Below are 25,691 nucleotides of genomic sequence, written 5' to 3'. Positions count from 1 at the left end.
TCCAGGCCCACCTCTTCCTGTCCCTGCTCCACTCCAGGCCCAGCTCTTCCCACCCCCACTCCACCTCCTCTCCAGAGCAGCCACATCCCCACTCATGCCCCTCCCTCCCAGAAAGTCCTAAGTGCTGCCAAACAGCTGTTTGGTGGTGGGGGAAGCACTGGGAGGGTGGAGGAGGAGGCGGAGAAGAGGAACTTGTGCAATGCTCCCTTGTAAAGTTGCTGCTCCTTCCACAGAATCTTACAAGCGATGGACAGAATAGGCAGCCAAACAACATTATAAGGGACCATTGCACAACTTTAAACAAGCATTTTCCTTAATTGAGCAGTGACGTAACTTTGAAACAACGTTAAGCGGGAGGACATTAAGTGAGGAGTTACTGTATAGGAGAAATTAATTTTAATTTTTTTCTGTCAGCAGAACTTATACAAACATAAAAAACCAACAGCAGATGGCAATTTTTGCAAATATTTGCCTCAAGCTATTCTGTTGATAGATTCATAGAATCCAAGGCTAGAAGGGACCATTTTGCTCATCTAGTCTGATCTCCTATACAACATGGCCATAAATCTTCCCAAAATAATTTCTAGAGCATATCTTTTAGAAAAAAACATCCAGTCTTGATTTAAAAATTATGAGTGATGGAGACTCCATTACAATCCTCAGCAAATTGTTCCAATGGTTAATTATTCTCACTATTAAAAATGTGCGCCTGTTGGCAATCAGCATAATGAAAATTCTGCTAAAAAGCAAACCCCAACACTAAGTTATAGTAATCCAGTGCTATTTCAGCCATTACAATGGTACCCATTATTGAGCCACCCCCAAAACATTACCCGAAAGATCTTATTCCCGAATTTGCACACTTTCAATTCCTCAGGAGAGACGTACGAGACACACTCCTTGCAGCAGTGTTCCTTGCTTTTATTGCATTCTCCAGGAGGTGAGCACTTCTTCTTACATACCACTGTAGAATTCTGAGCAAAAGGACAGAAGAAAAGAAAAGGGGACACTAATTTATTAGGACAATGTTCACCCTGAATCGTAACATCTGTGTGTGTTGAGGTAATCATTTCCACCCAATGTAGCTAATAATTACTTTGATCAGATCTGCTTAGAATAAAATATTTTATTGAAAGATTTATTGAAATCTTTCAGAGTGTGTTCATTTAATAATGCAATCAGGGCTTAATTCTCAACTTGCGCTTTTGCAGTCATGTAAAATCTGACCATGTTGATTTGGTAGCCCTTTACATCCCCTTTGCCTGGATGTAAATGACCACACAAGGTACTTTGCAGTACAGAGTCAGGCCCTGTAGTACTCAAATCTTACAAACATCTCTACTGGGCAATAAAAACCACAGCACACTGCATAGGAATGTTCTTACTGACTTACCCTACAGGTACACATAGTGCAGTTGTCATAAACGAAAGAGGAGCCATTGTCATAAACATCACTGTGAAAGAGGCAGCTTCCAAATGGGAGGTCAAACACTTTCCTCTGGCCTGAATACAAACAACAGACACAGAATGTGGTTGAAAGGATGCCATGTTGTCAACAAAAATAACAGTTTACTGTTCCCAGACCAAATTCACGTGCAATGCGTCATTTGCTATATATTTCCACTTGGGTGTCTAGAAAGTTTTTTTAAACAGTTCCCTATTCATTAGGCAGATATTAATCTGAGTAAGATGAAGAGGTTGCTTACCTATAACTGGAGGTTCTTTGAGATGTGTGGTCCTTATCTGCATTCCACTGAGGGTTTACGCATACGTACCATGCATCCAGAGCCAGAGATTTTGAAAATAGTAGTGTCCGTTGGTCCATGCATGTGCCCTTGGTTCACCTCATCCCTCCCTTTATCATCTGAGGTGATAAAGAAGGAATGGACCGACCGCATCTCCAGTTCCTTCTCCACCACAAATCCACAGGAACCACAGCAGAGGGGAATAAGGGTGGGAAGTGGAATACAGATAGGGATCACACATTTCACAGAACCTCCAGTTACAGGTAAGTAATCCCCTCTTCTTTTTCGAGTGGTAGTCTGTATTGTATTCCACTGAGGGTAATTAACAAGCAGTACCTAAGTCAGAAGAGGGTGCGAAAAACTCAGACCCTTAGCTGGTACATACTGTGACGTTGCACTACATACTGTTTTATGGACATATGCTTATGAGTGTGAATATGATGTAACTGGAATATGCTTTATGCAAAAGGTCTCTTGTAAGGTATGATTACAAAGCTTATGATCTACTGAGTGTGCTTATCCCATTTGTTTGTATGTATTCTTTCTATGTCTGGAGTTAGGAGAATAAGATATAAACTTTTATTAATGATGTAAACATATTAAGTGGAACATTAAAGGTGCTTCAGAATCAATGACCTGTAAATGGCTCTGTTTACTTGCAAACCTTCCTGGGTACGTGCAGGTCAGTCTGGAAGAATGGAGGCTGGGGTCTCACAAGACATGTGATCATGTCACCTGATACTGGAATCCATCTTAAACCTGGTACTTTTCCATTTAGAAGGAGGGGCGTGGACCCAGAGAGACAAAAGATTCCCACCTTGTGCCAAAGCTATAAAAGGGGGTGGAACAGAACAAAGGGGGCTGCCAGTCATGAGAACACCCCTGCTTTCCACCTAAGATGTCTGCTGGAACTAACAAGGACTGTACCAGGGGAAAGGATTGGGCCCAGACTAGGAAGGAGTCTAGTCTGTGAAAGGTTTCAGAGTAGCAGCCGTGTTAGTCTGTATCCGCAAAAAGAACAGGAGTACTTGTGGCACCTTAGAGACTAACAAATTTATTAGAGCATAAGCTTTCGTGGACTACAGCCCACTTCTTTGGATGCATACAGAGTGGAATAAATATTGAGGAGATTGAGGAGATATATATGCTCTCTGTATGTGTGCAGATATATCTCCTCAATATTTATTCCACTCTGTATGCATCTGAAGAAGTGGGCTGTAGTCCACGAAAGCTTATGCTCTAATAAATTTGTTAGTCTCTAAGGTGCCACAAGTACTCCTGTTCTTTTAGTCTGTGAAAGAAGCTTTCTAGTCTAGTCTGTGAGAAGACTAGAAGAAGCTGGGAGATTTTACCTGTAAACAGTTTCTTAATGTACTAGGCTTAGACTTGCATGTTTTTGCTTTATTCTGCTTGGTGACTTACTTTGCTCTGTCTGTTATTACTTGGAACCACTTAAATCCTACTTTTTATACTTAATAAAATCACTTTTGCTTATTAATAAACCCAGAGTAAGTTATTAATACCTGGAGGAGCAAACAACTGTGCATATCTATCTATCAGTGTTATAGAGGGCAGAAAATTTATGAGTTTACCCTGTATAAGCTTTATACACAGTAAAACGGATTTATTTGGGGTTTGGATCCCATTGCGAACTGGGTGCCTGGGTGCTGGAGGCAGGTAACCTGCTAAACTGTTTTCTGTTAAGTCTGCAGCTTTGGGGGTGTGGACCAGACCTGGTCTGTGTTGCAGCAGGCTAGCGTGTCTGGCTCAACAGGGCAGGGTTCTGGAGTCCCAAACTGGCAGGGAAAATGGGATCAGAGGTAACTTCAGCACGTCAGATGACAGTCCCAAGGGGGTCTCTGTGACCAAACCAATCACACATAGTAGCAATTTTCTGCCCCTTTGGGGGTAAGCCTACATTTGGCCAGAATATGCCAAACAATTCTACCTGACTCAAGGATGGCATTGTTGATTGGTAGATCAACTCTGCCCAACATGAGTGAGTGAAGTAGGTCCAGAAGCTTATGCTGAGTGTCCTGGATCTCCTCAAGGGGAATGTGTAACTCTCCAGCCACTCTGTACAGGAGCTCCTCGGACTGGCGGTAGTTATCAGGGGATGGAGGGGAAGCTGAAGCCACTGCAGGATCTGATGAGGATGAGAAGAATCTCTCCTGTTCCAGTGGTACTGTCAGAGCTTGACTGAGTGACTCATCTTCCATTATCAGTTCCGAGCATCTACTCAAAAGCAACCGACACAGTGAAATAGGTGCAGCCTCCTTGATGTAATGGACAGGTTCTGAGAATGAATATTGGGGCCAGGATCCCCAGTAGGGTCAGCATGATACATCCAGAGGGTGTTGCTGAGAGCCCCATGGCGTAGGAAGCCAGTAGCTCTGTGGTGGCTGGAGTGGGGGATACTGCCACAATGTAGAAGGCTTCCATTGGTACTTGTAGTGGTGGAAAGGGATAGATGTTGCCTGTCCCTCATCTGATTCCTTCAAAGACAACCCGGAGACCAGTTCCATTGGCAGTACTGACAGAAGCAAGTACACACCAGGAGCGAGGGGTGAGGAGTGCCTCAGATGTGGCATGTTCTGTCCCAGAGATAAACTCTACTTGGAAGTAGAGAGCCCCAGAAGGTGTAAAGACTTTGGCTCTCCCAAGACAAACACTTCCTGGCACTCTGGTGCTTTTCCAAACCTCCCAGGAGTCAAGGATACTTTCAGTCCCCAGAATCAGTACAGGAGCACTGGTCTTCCGGGGAGAAGATGGCTCTCTAGCTCTCATGGATGCCGATGTTGACTGCATTTGCGGATCCACACCTGGTACCAGTGGATCCATCAATTTGTGTGGCTCCTTTACGTGTTTGTGCACTTTAGGGCACACTCCATCCCCATTACTGGAACTTGTGGACGGAGTCTCTCTCTTCTTAAGCTTAGAGGAAGACTAACTGGCGTGCTTATGTGCATGCTTCCTTATCTTCCAAGTAGGCCCCAGCATAGGGTCCATAGTGGTGGCACTGCTGGTGTTGGGCTCAAATTCAGTAGCTGGAGGCGCACTCCTGGCGGCCTCAGACAGATATACGGTGGGGAGGAAGGGGGCTGGAAGGTGGGGAGGAAGGTCTCATGGCAATTTCCATGAGGTGCCTCCAGAGGTGGAGAGCCCAACCTTCTCAGGTACAGCTGGGGAAAGTCTGGCAGATACTGCACGTGGATGAAATGTGGGCTTCTCCTAAGCAGTAGAGGCAGCGTTGATGTGCGTCGCTGACTGAGAAGGAACGGGAAGGGGGCACAGATTTTAAAGCCTGATATTTTTAGCAGGGTTCAGTACCTGCACATGGGTATAGGGGTGGGAAAGCAGGGGGTATTCACACAGAACTAAACTATCCCAGAAGAACCTCAATTCTACTCCTAAAACTATCAAACTACTAAAAACTACTATAAAAACAATAAAACAGCAAACCACTCTAAAACTAACTATGTACAATTGTGTATTTTTAAAGTGCATCACATACAAGAAAACACTAATAGTTCTGACCCAGACCATGTGGCGATGAGAAGGAACTGGAGACGAGGTTGGTCTGTCCCGACCTTTATCACCTTGGATGAAACCATGAGGAGAGCCCAGGCAGATTCATGAAGCAACTGATACTACTATTTTCAAAATCTCTGGCTCTGGATGCATGGTGCATATGTGTAAACCCTCAGTGTAATACAATAGGGATCATTACTCAAAGAACTAATTTTCCCATAAGGGAGGGGATTTTAATATGATTTAGGACATGTTTCTATTGGAAAACCTTCCTCCGCCCCACCACCATACAAGTGCACCCATGTAACTAAATCAATTTAAAATCAACCAGTCCAAACCCCAACATAGATGCACTTAAACTAGTCTAAACTACATTTATGTTTCTTCATTCAGTATATTATGGAATTAAACTAAATTGGTTAAAGCATGAATCAAACTGGTTTAACATTAGGAGTTTTCAATTTAGTTACACTGGCGCAAAAGTGCTATGTGCCGGACAGCCATTAAATGATTAGACTCTGTAAAGATGTTTGATACACTCCTTTAGTGTAGCTTTATGTATTATGCTCAAACATGTCTACAGAAATTATAGGAATTTACATAATGTTAAAGTTACCTATATTAATCAGAATGGAACCATCAAAAAATAAAGGAAAGGAAATCAGTGTGGAGAATAAACATTCCATGAAGCAAATTACATGGCTTTGGAAGGAGTGGAGGAAAGGTAATATTATGGAAATGTTTTGTTCGCACGATAGTAAGGAACCTGACAGCATAGGTCAGAGTAAAGTTTAGAGAAGCATCAATTCCCTCCCAAAGCACTGCAACAACTGAGGGTATGTCTTCACTACCGCCGGATCAGCGGGTAGTAATCGATCTATTGGGGATCGATTTATCACGTCTTGTCTAGACACGATAAATCAATCCCTGAACGTGCTCTCTGTCGACTCCGGAACTCCACCAGAGCGAGAGGCGGTAGCGGAGTCAACGGGGGAGCTGCGGCCGTCGATCCTGCGCCGTGAGGACCTGAGGTAAATCGATCTAAGAACGTCGACTTCAGCTACGCTATTCACGTAGCTGAAGTAGCGTATCTTAGATCGACCCCCCCCCAGTGTAGACCAGCCCTCAGTCTTCCAACACCTTGCAATTCTGCAAGCAATGCAAAACCCCAGTCTTGGTACTCCACCTATCTCTCTTCTGTTCTTCATATTCTGTTTTATTGAATTCTTTTGAACAGATGGACAATATATTGGTTCTCTGACATGAACAAAAATCCACTTAAAAAGAACAGGAGTACTTGTGGCACCTTAGAGACTAACCAATTTATTAGAGCATAAGCTTTCGTCGGCTACAGCCCACTTCTTAGGATGCATATAGAGTGAAACATATATTGAGGATATATATATATTTTACACACACACACACACACACACACACACACACACACACACACAGAGCATGAACAGGTGGGAGTTGTCTTACCAACTCTGAGAGGCCAATTAAGTAAGAGAAAAAAAACTATTGAAGTGATAATCAAGATAGCTCAGTACGAACTGTCTGTACTGAGCTATCTTGATTATCACTTCAAAAGTTTTTTTTCTCTTACTTAATTGGCCTCTCAGAGTTGGTAAGACAACTCCCACCTGTTCATGCTCTCTGTATGTGTTTGTGTGTATATATATATATATACACACACACACACACACACATATATATATATGTTTCACTCTATATGCATCCGAAGAAGTGGGCTGTAGCCCACGAAAGCTTATGCTCTAATAAATTTGTTAGTCTCTAAGGTGCCACAAGTACTCCTGTTCTTTTTGCGGATACAGACTAACACGGCTGCTACTCTGAAAAAAATCCACTTAAGACTCAAATAAAATCACTAACCTCATCTTCCCGTTTGAGCAAAGCAAACTTAAAGCAACAACATGCTTTCACCTACTTTTTCTTTGGTGAGCGCCACGCTCTGATCTTGCAACCTTCTGAGAGTTTATCTATCTGTCAGATAGATATCTGTCTGTCATTTCCAAGGAATAAAATGATTACTGCAAATAAGTGCAGCATGGCACTAACTTATTATTATGTCATTAATTTAGTTCTCAGACTGGTGAGAAACCCATATTTTGGCATTAGGGACTCTAATAGCTCATCACTATATTCCAAATTGCAATTAATTTCTTTTTAGTTAATATCTGGTAAAGGAGTAAAACCACTTAAACGAAGAGGCTTACAGTTTGTCCAAAGATAAGATTAAATAGAAAGATAAACAGATAACAGAATATCTGTTTAATTAACATGAGATTTTCACAAATGTTAAAAGAATGCTCTTGTCAAAGAATGCAGTGTTTTAGCCCTGTTAGTCCCAAGATATTAGAGGGAGAAGTTTGGTGAGGAAATATCTTTTATGGGACTAGCTTCTGTTGGTGAGAGAGACAAGCTTTCGAGTTTACACAGAGCTGTTCTTCAGGGCTGGAAAATGTACTCTGGGTGACACAGCTAAATTCAAGGTGGAACAGATTTTTAGCATAAGTAGTTAACATATATTTCAAGGGACTATTCAAAGTGAAGTGGCCCATTAACATAAGAACATAAGAATGGCCATATTGGGTCAGACCAATAGTGCATCGAGCCCAGTTTCCTGTCTTCTGACAATGGCGAATGCCAGATTCTTCAGGGGGAATTAACAGAATAGGGCAATTGATCGAGTGATCCATCCCCAGTCATCCAGTTCCAGCTTCTGGCAGTGAAAGGTTTAGAAATTCCCAGAGCATTGCATTGCATCCCTGACCACCTTAGCTAATAGCCATTGATGGACCTATCCTCCATGAATTTATCTAATTCTTTTTTAAATCCAGTTATAGTTTCTACCTTCACAACATCCCCTGGCAACAAGTTCCACAGGTTGACTGTGCACTGTGGTTTATTTTAAACATTCTCCCTATTAATTTTATTGGGTGACCCCTCGTTCTCGTGTTATGTGTAGGGGTAATTAATACTTTCTTACTCACTTTCTCCATACCTTTCATGATTTCATAGACCTCTATCATATCCCCCCTATTGGTCACCTCTTTTCCAAGCTGAACAATCCTAGTCTTTTTAATCTCTCCTCATAATGAAGCTGTTCCATACCCTTAATAATTTTTGTCACCCTTCTCTGTACTTTTTCCAATTCTAATACATCTTTTTTGAGATGGGGTGACCAGAACTGAACACAGTGTTCAAGGTGTGGGTATACGATGGCTTTATACAGTGGCATAATGATAATTTCTCTTATTATCTATCCCTTTCCTACTGATTCCTAACATTCTGTTAGCTGTTTTGACTGCTGCTGCACATTGAGCGAATGCTTTCAGCTGTGTTCCCTCTAAGCTGTGCACCTGTGTGGCCACAAAAGAGGCCATCAAGGCCCATGCACCTTATTAGTACAGGCACACACACAGCTGTATAGCCACAGATAGGCCTGGAGGATATGTAGGGTAAGATGGGGAATAGGGTTGGGTGGGGGCTGTTGGGTGAGGTGTGGGGCAGTGATGGAGGAGCTTGAGGCATGCAGGACTATGGCAAGGAGAGACGCCTCTCCGCCAGCCCCGGGGCTGTGGCAGGGAGAGACGCTTCTCCCCCAGCTCTGGGGCTGCAGTGGGGAGAGATGTCTCTCCCCCAACCCTGGGACTGGGGTGGGAAGAGAGGACTACTGAAAATTTTGCAGTGTTAATTTTCTTTTTCTTTGATTTCATATTAAACAAACATCTTAAGTAGTGCACCTTGTTAATTATCCCTTGTTTTAATATTATTTCTTCTTCTTCCATACCTATGGTAACTTTTTAAAAATTTATATTATATCTAGGTTTTTTGTTTCTACTGGTGGCACACGATATTGGTGCTGCACATAACAAAATTCATTCTGCACATGGATGGAAAAAATTAGAGGGAACATTGGTTTCAGAGAACTATCCATGATGACTCCAAGATCTTTCTTGAGTGGCAAACATACAAAATGATGTATGTAGAGTTGGGATAATGTTTTCCAATGTGCATCACTTTGCATTTATCAACATTGAATTTAATCTGCTATTTTGTTGCCCAGTCACCCAGTTTTGTGAGATCCCTTTGTAAATCCTTGCAAACTTTGTCACCTCACTGTTTACCTCTTTTTCTAGAACATTTATGAATATGTTGAACAGCACTGGTCTCAGTACAGATCCTTGGGAAACCCTGCTATTTCCTCTCTCCATTCTGAAAACTGACCATTTATTCCTACCCTTTATTTCCTGTCTTTTAACCAGTTATTGATCCATGAGAAGACCTTCCCTCTTATCCCATGATTGCTTAGTTTGCTTTAGAGCCTTTGGTGAGGGACCTTGTCAAAGGCTTTCTGAAAGTCCAAGTACACTATATCTCCTGAATCACCCTTGTCCACATGTTTATTGACCCGCTCAAAGAATTCTACTAGATCAGTGGTTCCCAAACTTGTTCCGCCGCTTGTGCAGGGAAAGCCCTGGCGGGCCGGGCCAGTTTGTTTACCTGCCGCGTCCACAGGTTCGGCCGATCGCGGCTCCCAGTGGCCGCGGTTCACTGCTCCAGGCCAATGGGAGCTGCTGGAAGCAGCGCGGGCCGAGGGACGTACTGGCCGCCACTTCCAGTAGCTCCCATTGGCCTGGAGCAGCGAACCATGGCCACTGGGAGCCACGATCGGCCGAACCTGTGGAAGTGGCAGATAAATAAACCAGCCCAGCCCGCCAAGGGCTTTCCCTGCACAAGCGGTGGAACAAGTTTGGGAACCACTGTACTAGATATCCCTTTACAAAAGTTACGTCGACTCTGCCCCAATAATTTGTGTTCATCTATGTGTCTGATATTTCAGTTCTTCACTATAGTTTCAACCAATTTGCCTGGTACTGAAGTTAGGCTTACCATCCTGTAATTGCCAGGATCAACTCTGGAGCCTTTTTTAAAAATTGGCATCACATTAGTTATCTTCCAGTCATCTGGTACAGAAGCTAATTTAAGTGATAGGTTACATACCACAGTTAGTAGTTCTGCAATTTCATTATTTGAGTTCCTTCAGAACACTTGGGTCAATACCATCTGGTCCTGGTGACTTATTATTGTTTAATTTATCAATTTGTTCCAAAACTTCCTCTACTGACACCTCAATCTGGGACAGTTCTTCAGATTTGTCACCTAAAAAGAATGGCTCATTAACGCCCCTTCAGTCAGAAGGGGGGAAGCAAAGGGGGGGAAGGCACCTGGGGGAGGGTTGTTAGTGGGAAATAGATTGTTATAATAAGCCATACATCTAGTGTCTCTCTTCAGTCCATGATTTTTAGTGACTAGGCGAAGTTATGAATTTAAGCTCCTAGGCTCACCTTTTGAAGGTGTTGTGCAGGTTTTCTTTGAGGATGAAGACTGATAGGTCACATATAGAATGATTGCTTTGTGAAAAGTGTTCACCCACAGGTGATGTGGTGCCTTTGTCTTTTCCTGTGTGAGTTCATTCGAGAGCGTAGAGATTGTCTGGTATCACCCACATAGTACTGGGGCATTTAGTAACCTGGATGAGGACACCACACATTGTGATGGGCATGTGTGGGACCCATGGTGTGTTGTGGGAGGGTGTGTGTGACACGGTATGGAATCTGGGGGACACTTTAGGATATTATGAATACCAATATTGTAAAATTGCAATGACATATGCCAGGTATGCCATGTAAGAGCTGTAAAAATGTTATGATGTGCCAGATATAATAATCTTGTTTATGTTTGAATCACCTTTTGTATTATGAGTTATTGATATGTATGTATGTCTGTATTCAAACTTGGTCTATGCTTCTGGGTTACACCCCCAGACAGTTTGGCATCAGCTCCGCCTAGCCTGCTTGATGGCCCATTAGAGACTATCAGCTATACAATTGACTCATTGAGAGAAGGCAGAGGATACACCTTATGACGCAGCAAGGCATGGGTATGCCTATGGACAGAAAAGGTTTCCAAGCCATGTGCTGGGCAGTTTGTGTTGGAAACAAAGGAAGCACAGGCCGCATGGCAAAAGATTGTAAAAGGCAGCTGCATGTTCTCCTTTTTGTCTTCATTTCTGCCTCTTACCTCTGGAGTAACTTTTCTACAAATGAAGCTCTAAACAAATGATTGACTGACCCATCCAAGCTGTGAATGTGATCCAGAGGGACTTTCAAGCCACCAAACTCACCAATACTGCTAGGAACTTCATGGACTTTGAATCTTTGTATGTATGTGACTGCTTTACTATTTAACATCTCTCTTCTTGTCAAGTATCAGGGGGTAGCCGTGTTAGTCTGTATCTACAAAAACAACAAGGAGTCTGGTGGCACCTTAAAGACTAACAGATTTATTTGGGCATAAGCTTTCGTGAGTAAAAACCTCACTTCTTCCTTTAGTTTTAGACACTAAAGGATTGGCTGGCAGCATGGTATTTTGGGTAAGATCCACCCTATACTGACCTGGTAATGTGGCTGACCCTTTGGGGTCAGAAGAACATTTTGTATATGTGAATAGAGTTTTAAAATAACTTTTCAATGTACTGGACCTAGGTGCTGATTGGGAGCCAGAGAACTGGAATGCAATAAAGGAGGCAGTATGATTTCTTTTTTGCTTCTTGATAACCAGCGTGAGGGATCAGAAGCATAGTTTGTGACTGGTTGAAAGGCTTAACTTTAGTGTTACCCACCAGGCTTGGGAGTATCTGCTCTTCCTTTTGCAGCCTGCCCTGACCTTGGCATTTCCAGTGAGGGCTGCTCGAGGCAGCCCAGGTCACAGGGGGTGTTAATCAGTGTAGTAGTGGAGATATGTCTGTAGGTTTTGCATCTGTTCTGGCAGAGTATGGTGCCACTTTGAGTTGGTGTGTCCTGGTCTGTGGTGAGCTTGATTCTGATGATGAGAAGTTGGGATTTGTTTGAAAACCAGAAGAGGGAGTTAAAGAAATATTTCTTTCACAATGGGGTCCCCATCGAGTATGGGTTGTTGTTATTTGATGATACCCCTTATGGGTTCCAGTATGGGGTGGTAGGTGACAACTAAGGGAGTGTACTCTCTGGTGCTGCAGTTTTATGTCTGAGCCAGGTATTTATAAAGCTTCTAATAAAATAAAATAAAATAAAAAGCTGTGTTTCAAGCAGGCAAAATATGTTAAATATTATGAGATGCTGAAACAATCTACAGGCCTGGAGGCCCATGGGCCATGGCCCTTTGTGTCCTTTCGTTAAGCCAGCCCTGGAAATAGGCTCAAGATTCTAGTATGGGATATGTCTGAGACAACAAAATCCCCTCTAACTGGGTGAGAGAAGTCGTATCAAGTCTGTAATGGCCCCAACTCTTTCAGAGATGGCAGACAAAATTAAAACCCAGATTCCCTTCATGATAGCTTTTTGCTATTCTTTGCACCTGAATTAGAGTGATTCACTGAGGATTATTGAATCAAGGGGTGAGTGGAGATAGTAAGAGCAAAATAAGAGCAAGCCAAAGTCTTAACCTTTTAAAGATTCGGAGTGGTTTGGAATAGTCTGCCTTCCCAAAAGGAGTCTGGCTCAGTCCCTGAGTCTCTACATCACAGATGCCTTTTAGGCCCAGAAGTCTCTTTTCGGGAACCTGCTGCTGTTCCTCTTAAATTTGACATCTCCCTAGGGCTTCCCCTGGAGTTGTAATCCAGAGCATGAGAGGTTTCTAGGAAGCCCAGATTACATGTGCTCTGAGACTTCTCAGACATCCAGTAACAGATCCCAGCTGAGAGAGTAACATCAACTATCCTCAGCCTCAAGGGAAAGGGCTTCTGGACTTCCCCTCTTTTCAAGGTGCTGCCCATGCAGAATGATGGCAAAGCAATCCTAAAAAGCTTTCTTGGCAGTAGAAGGAAGCAGCACCCTCTCCCCAGCCTGTAGCTGGAGATCATGACGCCATTCTGGAACCAAAAGCAGAGATGAGCTAAGGTGGGGAGTATCTGAGATTAGAGGTAAATACGTCATACAATACTTTACTAAAGGTAACTTATTTCTATTCCAATCCCTGTAATCTTTAATTTAACGTTAATACCTTGCGTGTAGACAAGTGGCCAGACTGATTCTTTCTGGTCCAAATTGGGCCCCCACCAGTGTCAACAACTGGAGGGCAGATGTTCCTCCCTCCAGATTTCACATTGTTTATATTGCTTGATGTTCTGGGGGAGAAGAAACCATCTGATGCAAAAGCATGTACTGAGTTATCTTAATCCAACTGAAAATCTTCCCAGTTCAGACTATGATGCCCCTTCAGGGAGTGAACAATTACACAAATTAAAAGGTCCCTATCCATTCTGACAATAGCTTTTAATGATGACACTTCAGCTGACGGACTTCCTTCGATTGCTATTTCCTCAAAACCAAAAATGGGGAAACTGGCTTGAATAAAATAACAAAAGGTGAAGCATCTTTCTAGGATTTATGGACATTTCAAGGAGCTGCCTCCCCCAATCTCACCCTGCTTTGCAAAACATGTGTGGTAAAAGTGGGAATCAACTATATTCTTTTCTCTCACACACAACAAATTTCCCAACTCCTCTCCCAAAATTTGTCCTTTGTATCTTTCTTCAAGACCCTACCATGTCTATTGAGGCTACCTGTATAAAAAGCAAATTGTAGCCTTTACTAAGCATCACTAATTTTTGCTTTGTATTGGCTGTGAAATATTTGCATGAAAGCCACTATGCAGAAATATATTGAATTACATACATTATGCCTGTGAAAAGAACCACTCACCTAAACATTTGGGGCAACAGTGTCCAGAAGGAATGTGACTGAGATGCTGGGGACATGACAGAATGGGGCAGACTTCTTGTACGCAGTGTGTCCTGCCTCCCTAAGGGAAAATAGGCTCAATTAGGAAAAAAAAAAAAAAAAAAAACCACGTGCACACACACACACACTGGTGACAAGTCTTATAAAAGTCTTAGCAGAAGCAACATTTGTCTACATATATTTCTATTCATACCTGTCACAGAGATTATATGTAACTGCCATAAAGCACTTCCTACATTCCTTGCAGAATCTCTGTATGTATTACTGTTTTTCACTCTGGTAAACAATAAGCAAGTGATAGCTGCACAAAGAGAAGTGCCTGGCTAACTGATTTCTCAATATGGATGTCGGAAAATCAAGTAGAATAAAAGCATAACACATGAACCTTTCTTGAGGTTCCAAAAAGTTGGTAGGAGGGATAGTTCAGGGGTTTGAGCATTGACCTGCTAAACCCAGGGTTGTGAGCTCAATCCTTGAGGGGGCCACTTAGGGATCTGGGGCAAAATTAGTACTTGGTCCTGCTAGTGAAGGCAGTGGGCTGGACTTGATGACCTTTCGGGATCCCTTCCAGCTCTATAAGAGAGTTATATCTCCATATATTTATTTACTTTTTCCATTATTTTTCACCGCATATGCTGCTGCATAAGACTTCTTGGCTTGTCTGGGATAGGAAACAGAGTTAAAGAACAAAAGTAAGAGGAGAATGGGTATTCTCCCAGTATTTCCACCACTTCAGGAATCCCAGGTAGCCACAATCATTCATGAAAGCCCATTCTTAGTCCAGCTGTGCACACCCAAAAGTCTGCACTGTTCAGAGAACAAAGAACAGATAGTTAATGAGATAGAATGTGTGGCAGATAGAGAGAGGAAAGAAGCGTATACTGAAGGAACAGGGGAAAGTAGAGGAGAAAATGAGAAAAAGGCAAAAGAGAAACAGCATAGAAAGTGTAAGAATAGAGAAAACAGTTGAAGGAGATCAATCAATAATATAGTGACAAGGGGAAAGAGTAGAAATAAGGCAGGACTTGGTTCAGGGGCGATTTCAAAGGAAAAAGATGTTGGCCTTGCAGATACAGGGTAGAGAAAGAGGCAAAAGCATTGGGACTGGAGGAAAAAAAGTGAAGGTGACACAGAGATAAATATTCTTTACTGAAACATTATTTATTACCTGTAATGCAGTAGTGCTTCAGGGCCCTAGTCAGGAATCAAGGCCCTATTGATGCTATTGATGCTGTACACACATATAGTAAGAAAAGACCATTTGTGTCTCAAAGAGTTTTCAGTCTAAATAATATCCTGATTTTTATTCTAAAAAGGAGGTTTGTAGGGGATGGTGGGGAGTAGGGTGACCAGATCACAAGTGTGACAAATTGGGACAAGGGGTGAGGGGTAATAGGTGCCTATATAAGACAAAGCCACTCTCCCTGTGAAATTGGGATGTCTGGTCAACCTAATAGGGAGGGGATATTTTAGCTAAAGATGGAGAGAGAGAGAGAGAAAGAGACCTTTCCTCTCTCCGCTCTGTTGCCAAAACCCTTCTGTGCACATCTCAAGACCTCAACCAAAATATCCTCCACACCCAGGACTGGTATCCAGGTTTTTCACTTTTAAAATCTGGTCACCTTTGTCCCATGAAGGGAATTCAGTTAGTTTAATCTAAATGTCCTGCCCAATCCATAATCTAGGGCAAAGGATTCAGTCCACAATATACTTTGTATTCCTGGATGCTGCAATGAAAGAATTATGAGTAGTCCACAGCCATATGCATTCAGGATGCTTCTCTGACCTCCCTTGAAACAGATGGAAAAAGCCATTCTTTTAAGAGTTCACTGTTTGAAATTATAGCACAAGACTCCACCACCAAACAGTACAATAGCACAGTGAACCATGAGTGAGCTTTTATGTAGCAAGAGCAGACTAATGTAGACAAATGGCCAGACTGATACTATTATGAAAAAAAATAATGTACTGTCTGTACCACATACTGTAACAAGTTTTCAGACCCAGAACTCTGAAAATAACATTTTTTCCATCTGCCCCAAGGGGACCAGTGAAGTATCCTGAACGCACATGGCTATGACCTGCTCATAATTCTTTCATCGCAGCATCCAGGAATACAGAGTTTATTGCGAGCTGAAACTGCTGATCTAAATTATGGATCAGACAGGAAACTCTGACAAAACTAAATGAATTCCTTCACTGAGGATTCTTCTGATGCTCAGGGAATAGCTCTTTAGGAAGAGGCACAGGTGCAGAATGAGAGAATGAATAAATCTCTCTCCCTGGCTCACAGAAATGGTGCTGTCACTCCACCGAGGGGAAAGCTCATAGAAGACAGAACCCCTCTTGAAAAGATAATGTGAATGAGTAATTAGGGCATGGAGCAGTTGATGAGATGGGGGGAGGGCCGAGAAGAACACTGATGGTGAGTTAAGGAATGATCTAGTAGCTTGGTTGACCAGAGCCCTGCAATCTGAAAGAGCCCCTCCCCATAATCTCACCTATGGATGCTAGCCCTCAGCTAGCAACTACCACTCTCTGGCCGCCCAGCTCTGAAGGCAGCAGCGCAGAAGTAAGAGTGGCAATACCATATCATGCCATCCGTACTTCTGTACTGCTGCTGGCAGCAGCACTACCTTCAGAGCTGGGCTCTCAGCCAGCCACTTCCACTCTTTGGCTGTCCAGCTCTGAAGGCAGTGCAGAAGTAAGGGTGGCAGTACTGTGGACCCTCCCTACAATAACCTTGCGCCTCCCCACTTCCTCTTTTTGGGTCAGGACCCCCAGTTTGGGAAACGCTGGTCTCCTCCATGAAATATGTATAGTATAGGGTAAAAGTACACGAAAGATCAGATTTCACAGGGGGAGACCAGATTTCACGGTCCACAATGCGTTTTTCACAGTGGCGAATTTGGTAGGGTCCTATTGATAAGTAATGCTAAATGCTTGTTTGTTTTTGCCTTTTATTTTTAGTTCCTTTGTGCTCAGCACCTTTTTCCCATTCTGTTCACCTCTCCTTTCCCCCATCCAGGAATTTTCTCTCAAACTGAATCATGTCTGGTTTTTTATCACTGATTTCTGATTCCAGCGGTTATGCTGTTTATGTCCTAAGAGTGAAGCAACATTCCTGGTCTCTGCTACCCGAGATAGATATTCCAGGCTTACATGTCATCGTATAGTGCATGTTCAAAAAAGACATAAAACAAATCAACCTATTTCATTTAAAATAATAGTAACTCCACCTAGTCTTCAGTTATTATAGAGAGTTGGTGAGTTTCAGGCTTTAAGAAAACATCAAACCCTGTACAATGCTATGATCTGGACCTTTATTCTCCTAAAAACACGTAGCATTACTTGTCCTGAGTTCAAAGTCCCAGTAGGAGTCTCCAGTGCTTCAAACAGCATGAAAAGAAGTTGTGTACAAATACAATATGTTGCTACAATAGGTCAAGAAAAAAGCAAATGAAAAATAGTTTGTCGCCCTCCTTCCCAGTATTAACTTTGGTGAACTGAAAATTCCTGCAGAAAATTACAAATTATTTTGCTGTGACAAAATCAAATGGCTATATCCATAATACAAGCCAGAATAGGGAAAGTACAGGTTAAAGACTATCTAGATAAATTAGAAGTATTCCAGTCAGCAGGGCCTGAAATTCAACCCTAGGGTGCTTAAGGAACTAGCTCAAGCAATCTCAGAACCATTAGCAATTATCTTTGAGAACTCATGGAGGATGGGTTAGGTCCCATATGAAGAAAGGCAAACTTAAAAAGGGGAACAAAGAGTATCTGGGGTATTATAGACCAGTCAGTCTAACTTTGATACCTGGAAACATGCGCGAACAAATTATTAAACAATTAATTTTTAAGCACCTGGAGGATAATGGGGTTATAAAAATAGCCAACATGGATTTGTCAAGAACAAATCAGCCTAATTTTCTTCTTTGAAAGGATTATTGGCTTAGTGGATGGGGTGGGAAGCAGGAGACATGATTAATCTCAATTTTAATAAGGCTTTTGACACTGACCCATATAACGTTCTGTGACAGGGTCCTGGGCAAAGGGTTGCTGATTCAGCCCTCTGTCACGCCAGCTCCCATTTAGAGGGATAGATTAGAGCTGCCTGGAGATAACGTGGCCCTAATTGGGAGGTGGAGACAGCTGCCACCTAATTAGCCTGGAACTATATAAATGCCCGATGTTGAAGGGCCAATTGTACATGGTGAAATGGTGGTGGGAACAAGCCTGTGAATAAACTGCACCAGTGGATACTAACCCCAGGGTCTCAGAGTGATTTTGGGGACTTAGCAGAGGCAGGAGCCAAGGGGCCTTGTTGCGCTCTGCTACACGTGGGGGTTTGTCTGGGATCCCATGACAGAGCAAGTGTTTGGCAGCCTGGAGATGGAGGAGCCCCTGCAGTGGCTGGTCAAGCAGCACGAGGAGTGCAGAAGGCAACGCAGTTTTCAGCAAGCCCACCAGCTGGAGAGACAGGCCCTGCTCACCTGGCAGGCAGAACAGTAGAAGAGCCTGCAGGACTTCATTCAGGAGCAGGCTGGCATCCAACAGTAGCTCCTGCAGAAAGTGGCAAGTCCCGTGGGAGGTGATGGTGTTCAGGCGCTGGGCTAAGGACTGTGTAAAATGGGCCCAACAGATGACCCCAACACCTTCCTAGGCACATTTAAGCAGGTAGCTGTGGGAGCTGGATGGGACACTGGACCCTGCAACTGGCTCCCTACCTAGCTGGTGAAGCCCAGTGGCCTACGTAGCCCTAAGTGAAGAGCAGACCAGGAATGAAGCGGTTAAGGCAGCCATTCTGGATCGGGTGGGGCTGTTCGTGGAGAAGTACCGCCAGAAGTTCTGGTTGGTGAGGTGGACAGGGGGTTGAGGCCCCGGGCATTTGCCCAAAAGTTAATGCACTGGGCCACCCAGGCTGAGGCCAGTCACCCAGAGAGTGGGGGAGATCATAGACGTGCTTGTCCAAGAGCAGTTCTTACAGGGCCTCCCTGAGATCATAAAGATGTGGGTGAGGCAGCACCAACCAAATACAGTCGAGGCAGCTCTAAAGCTTACGGAGGAGTACGTGGAGGCGGACTTCCCCAGGAAGGAGGGATGGCTGAGCATGTAAATGGAGACTGGGAGAAGGCCTAGAGCACCCCCACCCAGGAATAGCCCGGAGAACAAACTGGAGGACATCCGAGGGGCTCCCACAGGATCCAGACTGGTTGTCTACTGGCAGTGCAGACAACCAGGACACAAGAAGGGAGACTGCCCGCACATGGATAGTGGGTGGGCAGAGTTTTGTGGCTGGGCAAATGCTGGAGGGAAAGGTTGGAAGCTGTCCACCATTCCAGTGATGGTGGGGAGGAAACCCCAGCGAGGTCTGGTGAACTTGGTCTTGGCCTGCTCTCTGATACAAAAGGCCGCATTGGTGGATTCCCGGTGTGAAGATGGATGTAGATGCATCCACTTGGATAGGAGGCAATACCCTATGGCCCAGGTGCCCCCCAAGGTTTGGGGCAGGTTTAAGTGGCAACAGGTCGGGGTAGTAAAGGGCCTACCTTATCCAATAATGGTGGGTATGGACTGGGACCTCTTCGCAGCATGAGGGAAGGTGGGCAGAGGGAGAATCCCTGAGGACAGGGGTAGAGACCCCCAAGCAGAAAACCCCTAGACAACAGAGCCCAAGAAAGGAGAGGGAAGCTGTGGGCGAGATGTCCGCCCCAGGGTCCTTGACCAGAGAGCAAAGCCCAGTGGAGGCTCTTATTAGCAGACCCCCAGAGGAAGAGACCCAGGACCCGTTGGACGAGCTTGTGGAACAGGAAGCCCTGATTGTCTGGGAGAGAGCCAGGACCAATCCGAAACCCCTGATGGAAAAGAAGGGGGAAAAACAGTAGAACACCCAGGGAACTGTTAATGGTACAAGGACCTGGGGTTGCAATGGAGCTGTGGGGCTGTCCATCCCCCACACAGTGTAGTTTCTGTGGGTGGGAGATGAAGGATCCCCACATGACAAACCCTGGAACTGACCCAAAAGAGGGGAAAAGACTCACCCGTAGATCCCCTCCCCCTCAGTAGATGGAGAGGATGCGGAGGGCGAACCTGGTGGTCAGAGAAATGGGGGAGGTGTATGACAGGGTGCTGGGCAAAGGTTTGCTGATTCAGCCCTCTCTCACGCCAGCTCCCATTTAGGGGGATAGATTACAGCTGGCTAGAGATAACGTCGCCCTAATTGGGGAAGCAGAGACCGCTGCTGCCTAATTATCCTGGACCCGTATAAAAGCTTCAGGGGAAGGAAGCAAAGGGGGAGCAGAAAGAAAGGGAAAAGGCAGGGAGTGGAAGCAGGGAGGTAATGCCTCCCTCCTACAGACGGTGAAGGGCCAACTGTACATGGTGAAACGGTAGTGGGAACAAGCCTGTGAATAAACTGCACCAATGGATACTAACCCCAGGGTCTCAGAGTGATTTTGTGGACATATCAGAGGCAGGAGCCAAGGGGGCCCTGCCGCACTCCGCTATACTTTCTCATAAGCAAACTAGGGGAAAGTGCTCTAGATGATAATTACTATAAAATGAGTGCGCAACTGGTTGAAAGACCGTACTAAAAAAGTACTTATCAATGATTCACTGTCACACTGGGAGGGCATATCTTGTGGAGTCTCACAGGGGTCTATTCTGGGTCTGATATTAAACAATATTTTCATTAGTGATTTAGATAATGGAGTGGAGAGCACACTTATAACATTTTCAGATGATTGGGAGGGATTTCAAGCAGTTCGGAGGACAGGATGAGAATTCAAAATGACATTGATAAATTAGAGAATTGGTCTGAAATCAACAAAGTGAAATTCAATAAAAACAAGGGCAAAGTACTTCACTTAGGATGGAAAAAAAATCAAATGCACAACTACAAAATGGAGAACTACCGGTTGGGCAGTAGTAATGCTGAAAAGGATCTGGGGGTTATAGTGGATCACAAATTGAATAGGAGCCAACAATATCATGCAGTTGTGTGAAAGGCTCATATCATCTGGGGGATCTATCAACAAGCGTGTCAAATGCAAGATACAGGAGGTAATTGTCCCACTCTACTTAGCACTGGTGAGGCCTCAGCTGGAATAGTGTCCTGTTTTGGGCACCACAGTTTAGGAAAAACGTAGACAAACTAGAAAATCCAGTGGAGAGCAACAAAAATTATAAAAGCCTTATAAAGGTGAGGAAAGGTTTAAAAAACTGGACATATTTAGTTTTGAGACAAGAAGACTGAGGGGGGACCTGTTAACAGTCTTCAGATATGTTAAGGGCTTTTATATAATGAGGACGATAAACAATTGTTCTCCATGTCTGCCATAGATAACTCACGAAGTAATGAGTTTAATCTGCAGCAAGGAAGATTTAGAAAGTTTTCTCTAAGTATAAAGATAGTTAAGTACTTGAACAGGCTACTAAGGGAGGTTGTGGAATCCCTGTCACTGGGGGGAAGTTAACAACAGATTAGACCAGGGTCCCCAACACGGTGCCCGTGTGCGCCATGGCACCCGCCGGGGCGTCTAAGTGCACCTGCGTACTGGCCGGCGGATGAGCATCCGCCGAAATGCCGCTGAGAAGCAGCGTCATCGCCACTGAAATGCCGCCGATTTTCGGCGGTGACGCCTCTGGATGCTGCTGCTTGTCAGCAGCATTTTGGCAGCGACGCCTATTGACGTTGCCGCTTGGCGGCGGATACTCATCCACCACCACGGTCCTCCGTGGCTCGTCGTCTGGTGCCCGCCAGACGAAAAAGGTTGGGGACCACTGGATTAGACAAACACCTGTCAGGGATGGTTAAGGTTTACTTAGTCCTCCCTCAGCATGGGAGGGGGATGGATTAGATGACCTCTGAGTCCCTCCCATTTCTACATTTCTATGATTCTATAACTCGGTGAATGGTGCTAACTAGCTAACTTCAAGGTGGAACTAACTAAGGAATTCCTCATACAGTAGCTTCTGCTGAAGTGAACCTGTCTTTGCCAAAATCCAAGAGAGCTTTTAATCATGTAGGAAAGTATGTTGTGGGATAAACAATATATTTATATTAGATTTATGAAAAATGCTGGCCAGAATCTAATTGGGGTCTGATTCTGCTCTCACACTGATTAAAAATCAAGAGGAAACGCAGTGAAGTCAATGGAGCTACAATAGTATAAAACTGATGTGATGGGAAAATCAGGCTGTTTGTGCATGTACAGTGGTCTCACTTTAAAAGTGTTTGAGACTTTTTACTGATTCTGTTAGTATGGCCTATCATACTGTATGCATAGGAAATATCTAACCAACAGATAAATAGCTGCAAATCTGCAGAAACACTTTAAGTGACTGTATTATCATTTTAAAAACATACATTAATTGACAATTCATTAATTGGCTGAAGGACTTTAACTCACAAACCTAAAAAAGAAAACACTGAACTCCTAGACAGTCATCCAACACAGACAAAAGTCTGTAAATATACAGGGTTCTCAGAATATCCCAAAGGTTTCTGTAGGCCCAGCACAACAGAAATCAGAGTAAACACCCTGCCACCATTTCCACATTTAAATCTGGGGATTTTTAGTTCAAGTGTCCCAGTTACCTGTCTCAGATAATCAGGTGTCAAATCATGAAGGGTATTACAGGTCAAAACCAACATCTTGAATTGCATCTGAAAACAAATTGGAAGCCATACAGACTAAGGAAGTACAGATGCCATATATTTCCTGTCAGTAATGCTGTTAAGTAAACAGAGATGAATTCTGATCTACTGAGTGATGTCCAGGTCCAATTCCAATTAACTCTGCAACTTTTCTTTTCAGACAGAGATCTGGTCAATCTCCTTGCCAGATGTAGATGAAAAGAAAAAAGAAAAAAAAAAAACTTATCAACAAAATCGGACTACCTCACTATAAGGGGGAAGAAGATATTAATTTTTGCCAGTTACCTAACTTCACTTAAGAATTGTCCAAGAGCCTCTCAACTAACTAATTATCCCCCATCCCTACATCTCTGCTAACCACTGCAAAACCTGAGCAACCCAGTCACCAGAGTCAGGCAAAATGACTAACATCAGCATACTGATGGCACTGCAGTCCAAGACATCTAATTGTTTCCTCCAGTGTTCTCATGCACACATCAAACAGAAGGGGTGACAGAATAGCACCTTCCTTCCCCACACATCCTGGTGCACTTGGGTCAGGGGGAGTGCACAGAAACTGTTAGGATGCTATATCCTGCTCTCACGGGTATGTGGGGTGGAGCAGAGCCACAGTCTTTTGGGACACATATAGAAGCAATTCTTGTGCTGCCCTGAGTACAAGGACTGCAACTGTGGCTGGCCTATATGTAGGCTGCAGAGGGAGGAAATTAGTTGCACCCTCCCCTTCTTCCAGTCAGGGGCGGCTCTAGCTCTTTTGCCGCCCCAAGCACGGCAGGCAGGCTGCCTTCGGTGGCATGCCTGCGGGAGGTTCGCCGGTCCTGCAGCTTTGTCATACCTGCCACCAAATTGCCGCCGAATCTGCGGGACCAGCGGACCTCCCGAGGCAAGCCACCAAAGGCTGCCTGACTGCTGCCCTCGCAGGGACCGGCAGGCCGCCCCTGGCTTGGAGTGCTGGTGCCTGGAGCCGCCGCTGCTTCCAGTGCCCTATATAAAGGCCAGCTACAATCCGGCCCCAACTATCTCTTCTGATTCTCTTAGATCTATCATTTGCCTTTAATACTGTTGAGCACAAAGTGTTGTGGGATGGCTGTGGGTTCTGGCAGGGATGGAAGAAGTGGTATTTGAGTAGCTCCATTCTTGTCTTTCTAAGAAGGACCACTGCGGTTGCCTTTCTTTCCCTGAGGGCTCTCTTGTGATGTGTTGGAATGTGCTTACCTAAGGAACAATCCCTTCCAGAGCTCCCCCTGGAGCCGCACACCTCACTGCAGGAGTGTGCCTCAATCCCTGGGTCTTTGTCCACCACCAGAGAGAAATCATTGACCGATATGAGCAGGGCTGTCTCTGTAACATAAGCAGGTCTAATAAAACATATTGAAAAGGGTCTGGGAAAACTGAAGATACCAGTTATTGCCAGAGTTGCTTCCCCCACAAATTTGTATTTAATTGATAACAAATAGGTCTAAAGGCATTATTTGACATTATCACATGCCCTGGCCTCTTCATCATCATCCCCCTTCCATTCCACTCACAGCATTTTCTCTGTGTGTTCAGTGAATACATAATCTACTGACAAAACTGTCCCCTCCATGATTCTGATCTATGTTCACCTTGTTGCTTGTAGGGCCAAATCTTTACACAGGCAAAGTTCTCAGTGGTTTCAATGAAAATTTTATTGGAGCAAAAATGTCAGGATTTAGCCCATGATGAACTGTTACACATTTGTTCTTAGGTTTCATTCTGGAAGAAGTTTGAAAGGTTTCATGTGTCACCAGATAAACTCTCTTTTCCTCTAGGAAAAACCTATTAAAATAGCATTATCCTAACCTCAGGACAGACATACATATAGAGATTCAGAACAATGTCAGATGCAGACTATATTCACAACAGGGGTCGATGTAAAAACTAAGACAGATGCTCAAGCTTGTCTTGGGCTTTGAATAAGCATTTTACTCAGCTAGAGACTAAAACTAGCTTTCGATGAGTAAAGCCTCAATCAGGGACATTGCTGAACAGGCTCACCCCCAAGTAAGTGGCTAAAAGAAGCCCAGTGAATCTGAACAGATTAACCAATCAGATTGCTGTTCATTCTAAACTACAGGTCCTTTCAGGGGACTAAAACTTATAATAAATATATGTTAAAGCAATGCCAAGTTGACAACATCAATGGTGTAAAGGTGGTGAGTGGAACTATGCTGATAGGGACATAAGCAAATAAGAGAAATCTTCAGTTGGGATTCAGGTAATGACAGTATTCCTATTTTGGGGGAGGGGGATCCAGACTTACAGGCAAGAGCATTTGTAACTCTTGTTTCATTAGGCTTCCTCCATTAGCTAATCGGTACGAGGGCTGAGCCCTGCACAGATATAAAATTTATATCTGCATCCGATCCATGATCTGCAAAAATGGTCCGTGGATATCCACAGCTTTGCAGGGCTGTACATCTCAGAAACAGGAACAAGCTGGTTATGCAGAGAAGGCTGCTCACCTCAACTACCCACAGGTGGTTACGTAGTGCTCACTCCCTGAGCAGTTATTCCTTTTCTCTCAGCATGCCCGATAAGAGTTCCATTAAATGGGACAAGGGGTTGTTTTAAGCATTAGCAGGTAGTTTTGTACTGAGAGACCCTTTATAATCGCATCATTTTCTCCTCTCAGGAGCTACAGAAAGTTCTCTGTTCCCTCCAAAAACTGTTCTGTTCTATGGTTAGTTTCACTTGCCCTTCCCCATCTCTCACTCAGTTTTTTTTCCCTGGAGAAAGGAGAAGATCAACAGAGGGCAGGAGCAGATGCTTCTACTGCCAGTAGATACTATCTGTTGGTACATAGAACCTCATTTCTTAGCTGAGCACTGTCTGTGCTTAATACTAGCCACAGGAGTCAGATGCTTCCCAAGTAGGCTATATATTTTTAAAATTCACAGGTTCCAACAACTTTCACAGTCCCCT

At 44.0% G+C, this 25,691-nt stretch overlaps 1 protein-coding gene across 7 annotated transcripts in view; it reads right to left on the bottom strand.

Annotated features, from left to right (window-relative positions):
* Window positions 1–25,691, bottom strand: part of BMPER (BMP binding endothelial regulator) — a 220,757-nt gene that overhangs the window by 92,070 nt on the left and 102,996 nt on the right. For all 7 annotated transcript variants that reach the window (XR_010599179.1, XM_065587193.1, XM_065587194.1 and 4 more), the window contains 3 exons: window positions 14,045–14,144; window positions 1,394–1,503; window positions 834–974 (listed from right to left, as the gene is read on the bottom strand). Coding sequence is in view for 6 of the 7 variants with exons in the window: in XM_065587193.1 (XP_065443265.1) it covers window positions 834–974; window positions 1,394–1,503; window positions 14,045–14,144 (351 nt within the window). In the remaining variant the exon portion in view is untranslated. The remainder of the gene's footprint in view (window positions 1–833; window positions 975–1,393; window positions 1,504–14,044; window positions 14,145–25,691) is intronic.

This window comes from Chrysemys picta, chromosome 2 (genome assembly GCF_011386835.1).
Source record: "Chrysemys picta bellii isolate R12L10 chromosome 2, ASM1138683v2, whole genome shotgun sequence".
Lineage (NCBI taxonomy): Eukaryota > Metazoa > Chordata > Testudines > Emydidae > Chrysemys > Chrysemys picta.
The sequence above is the reverse complement of the archived record's forward strand: the minus strand, read 5'-3'. Positions and strand labels throughout refer to the sequence as shown.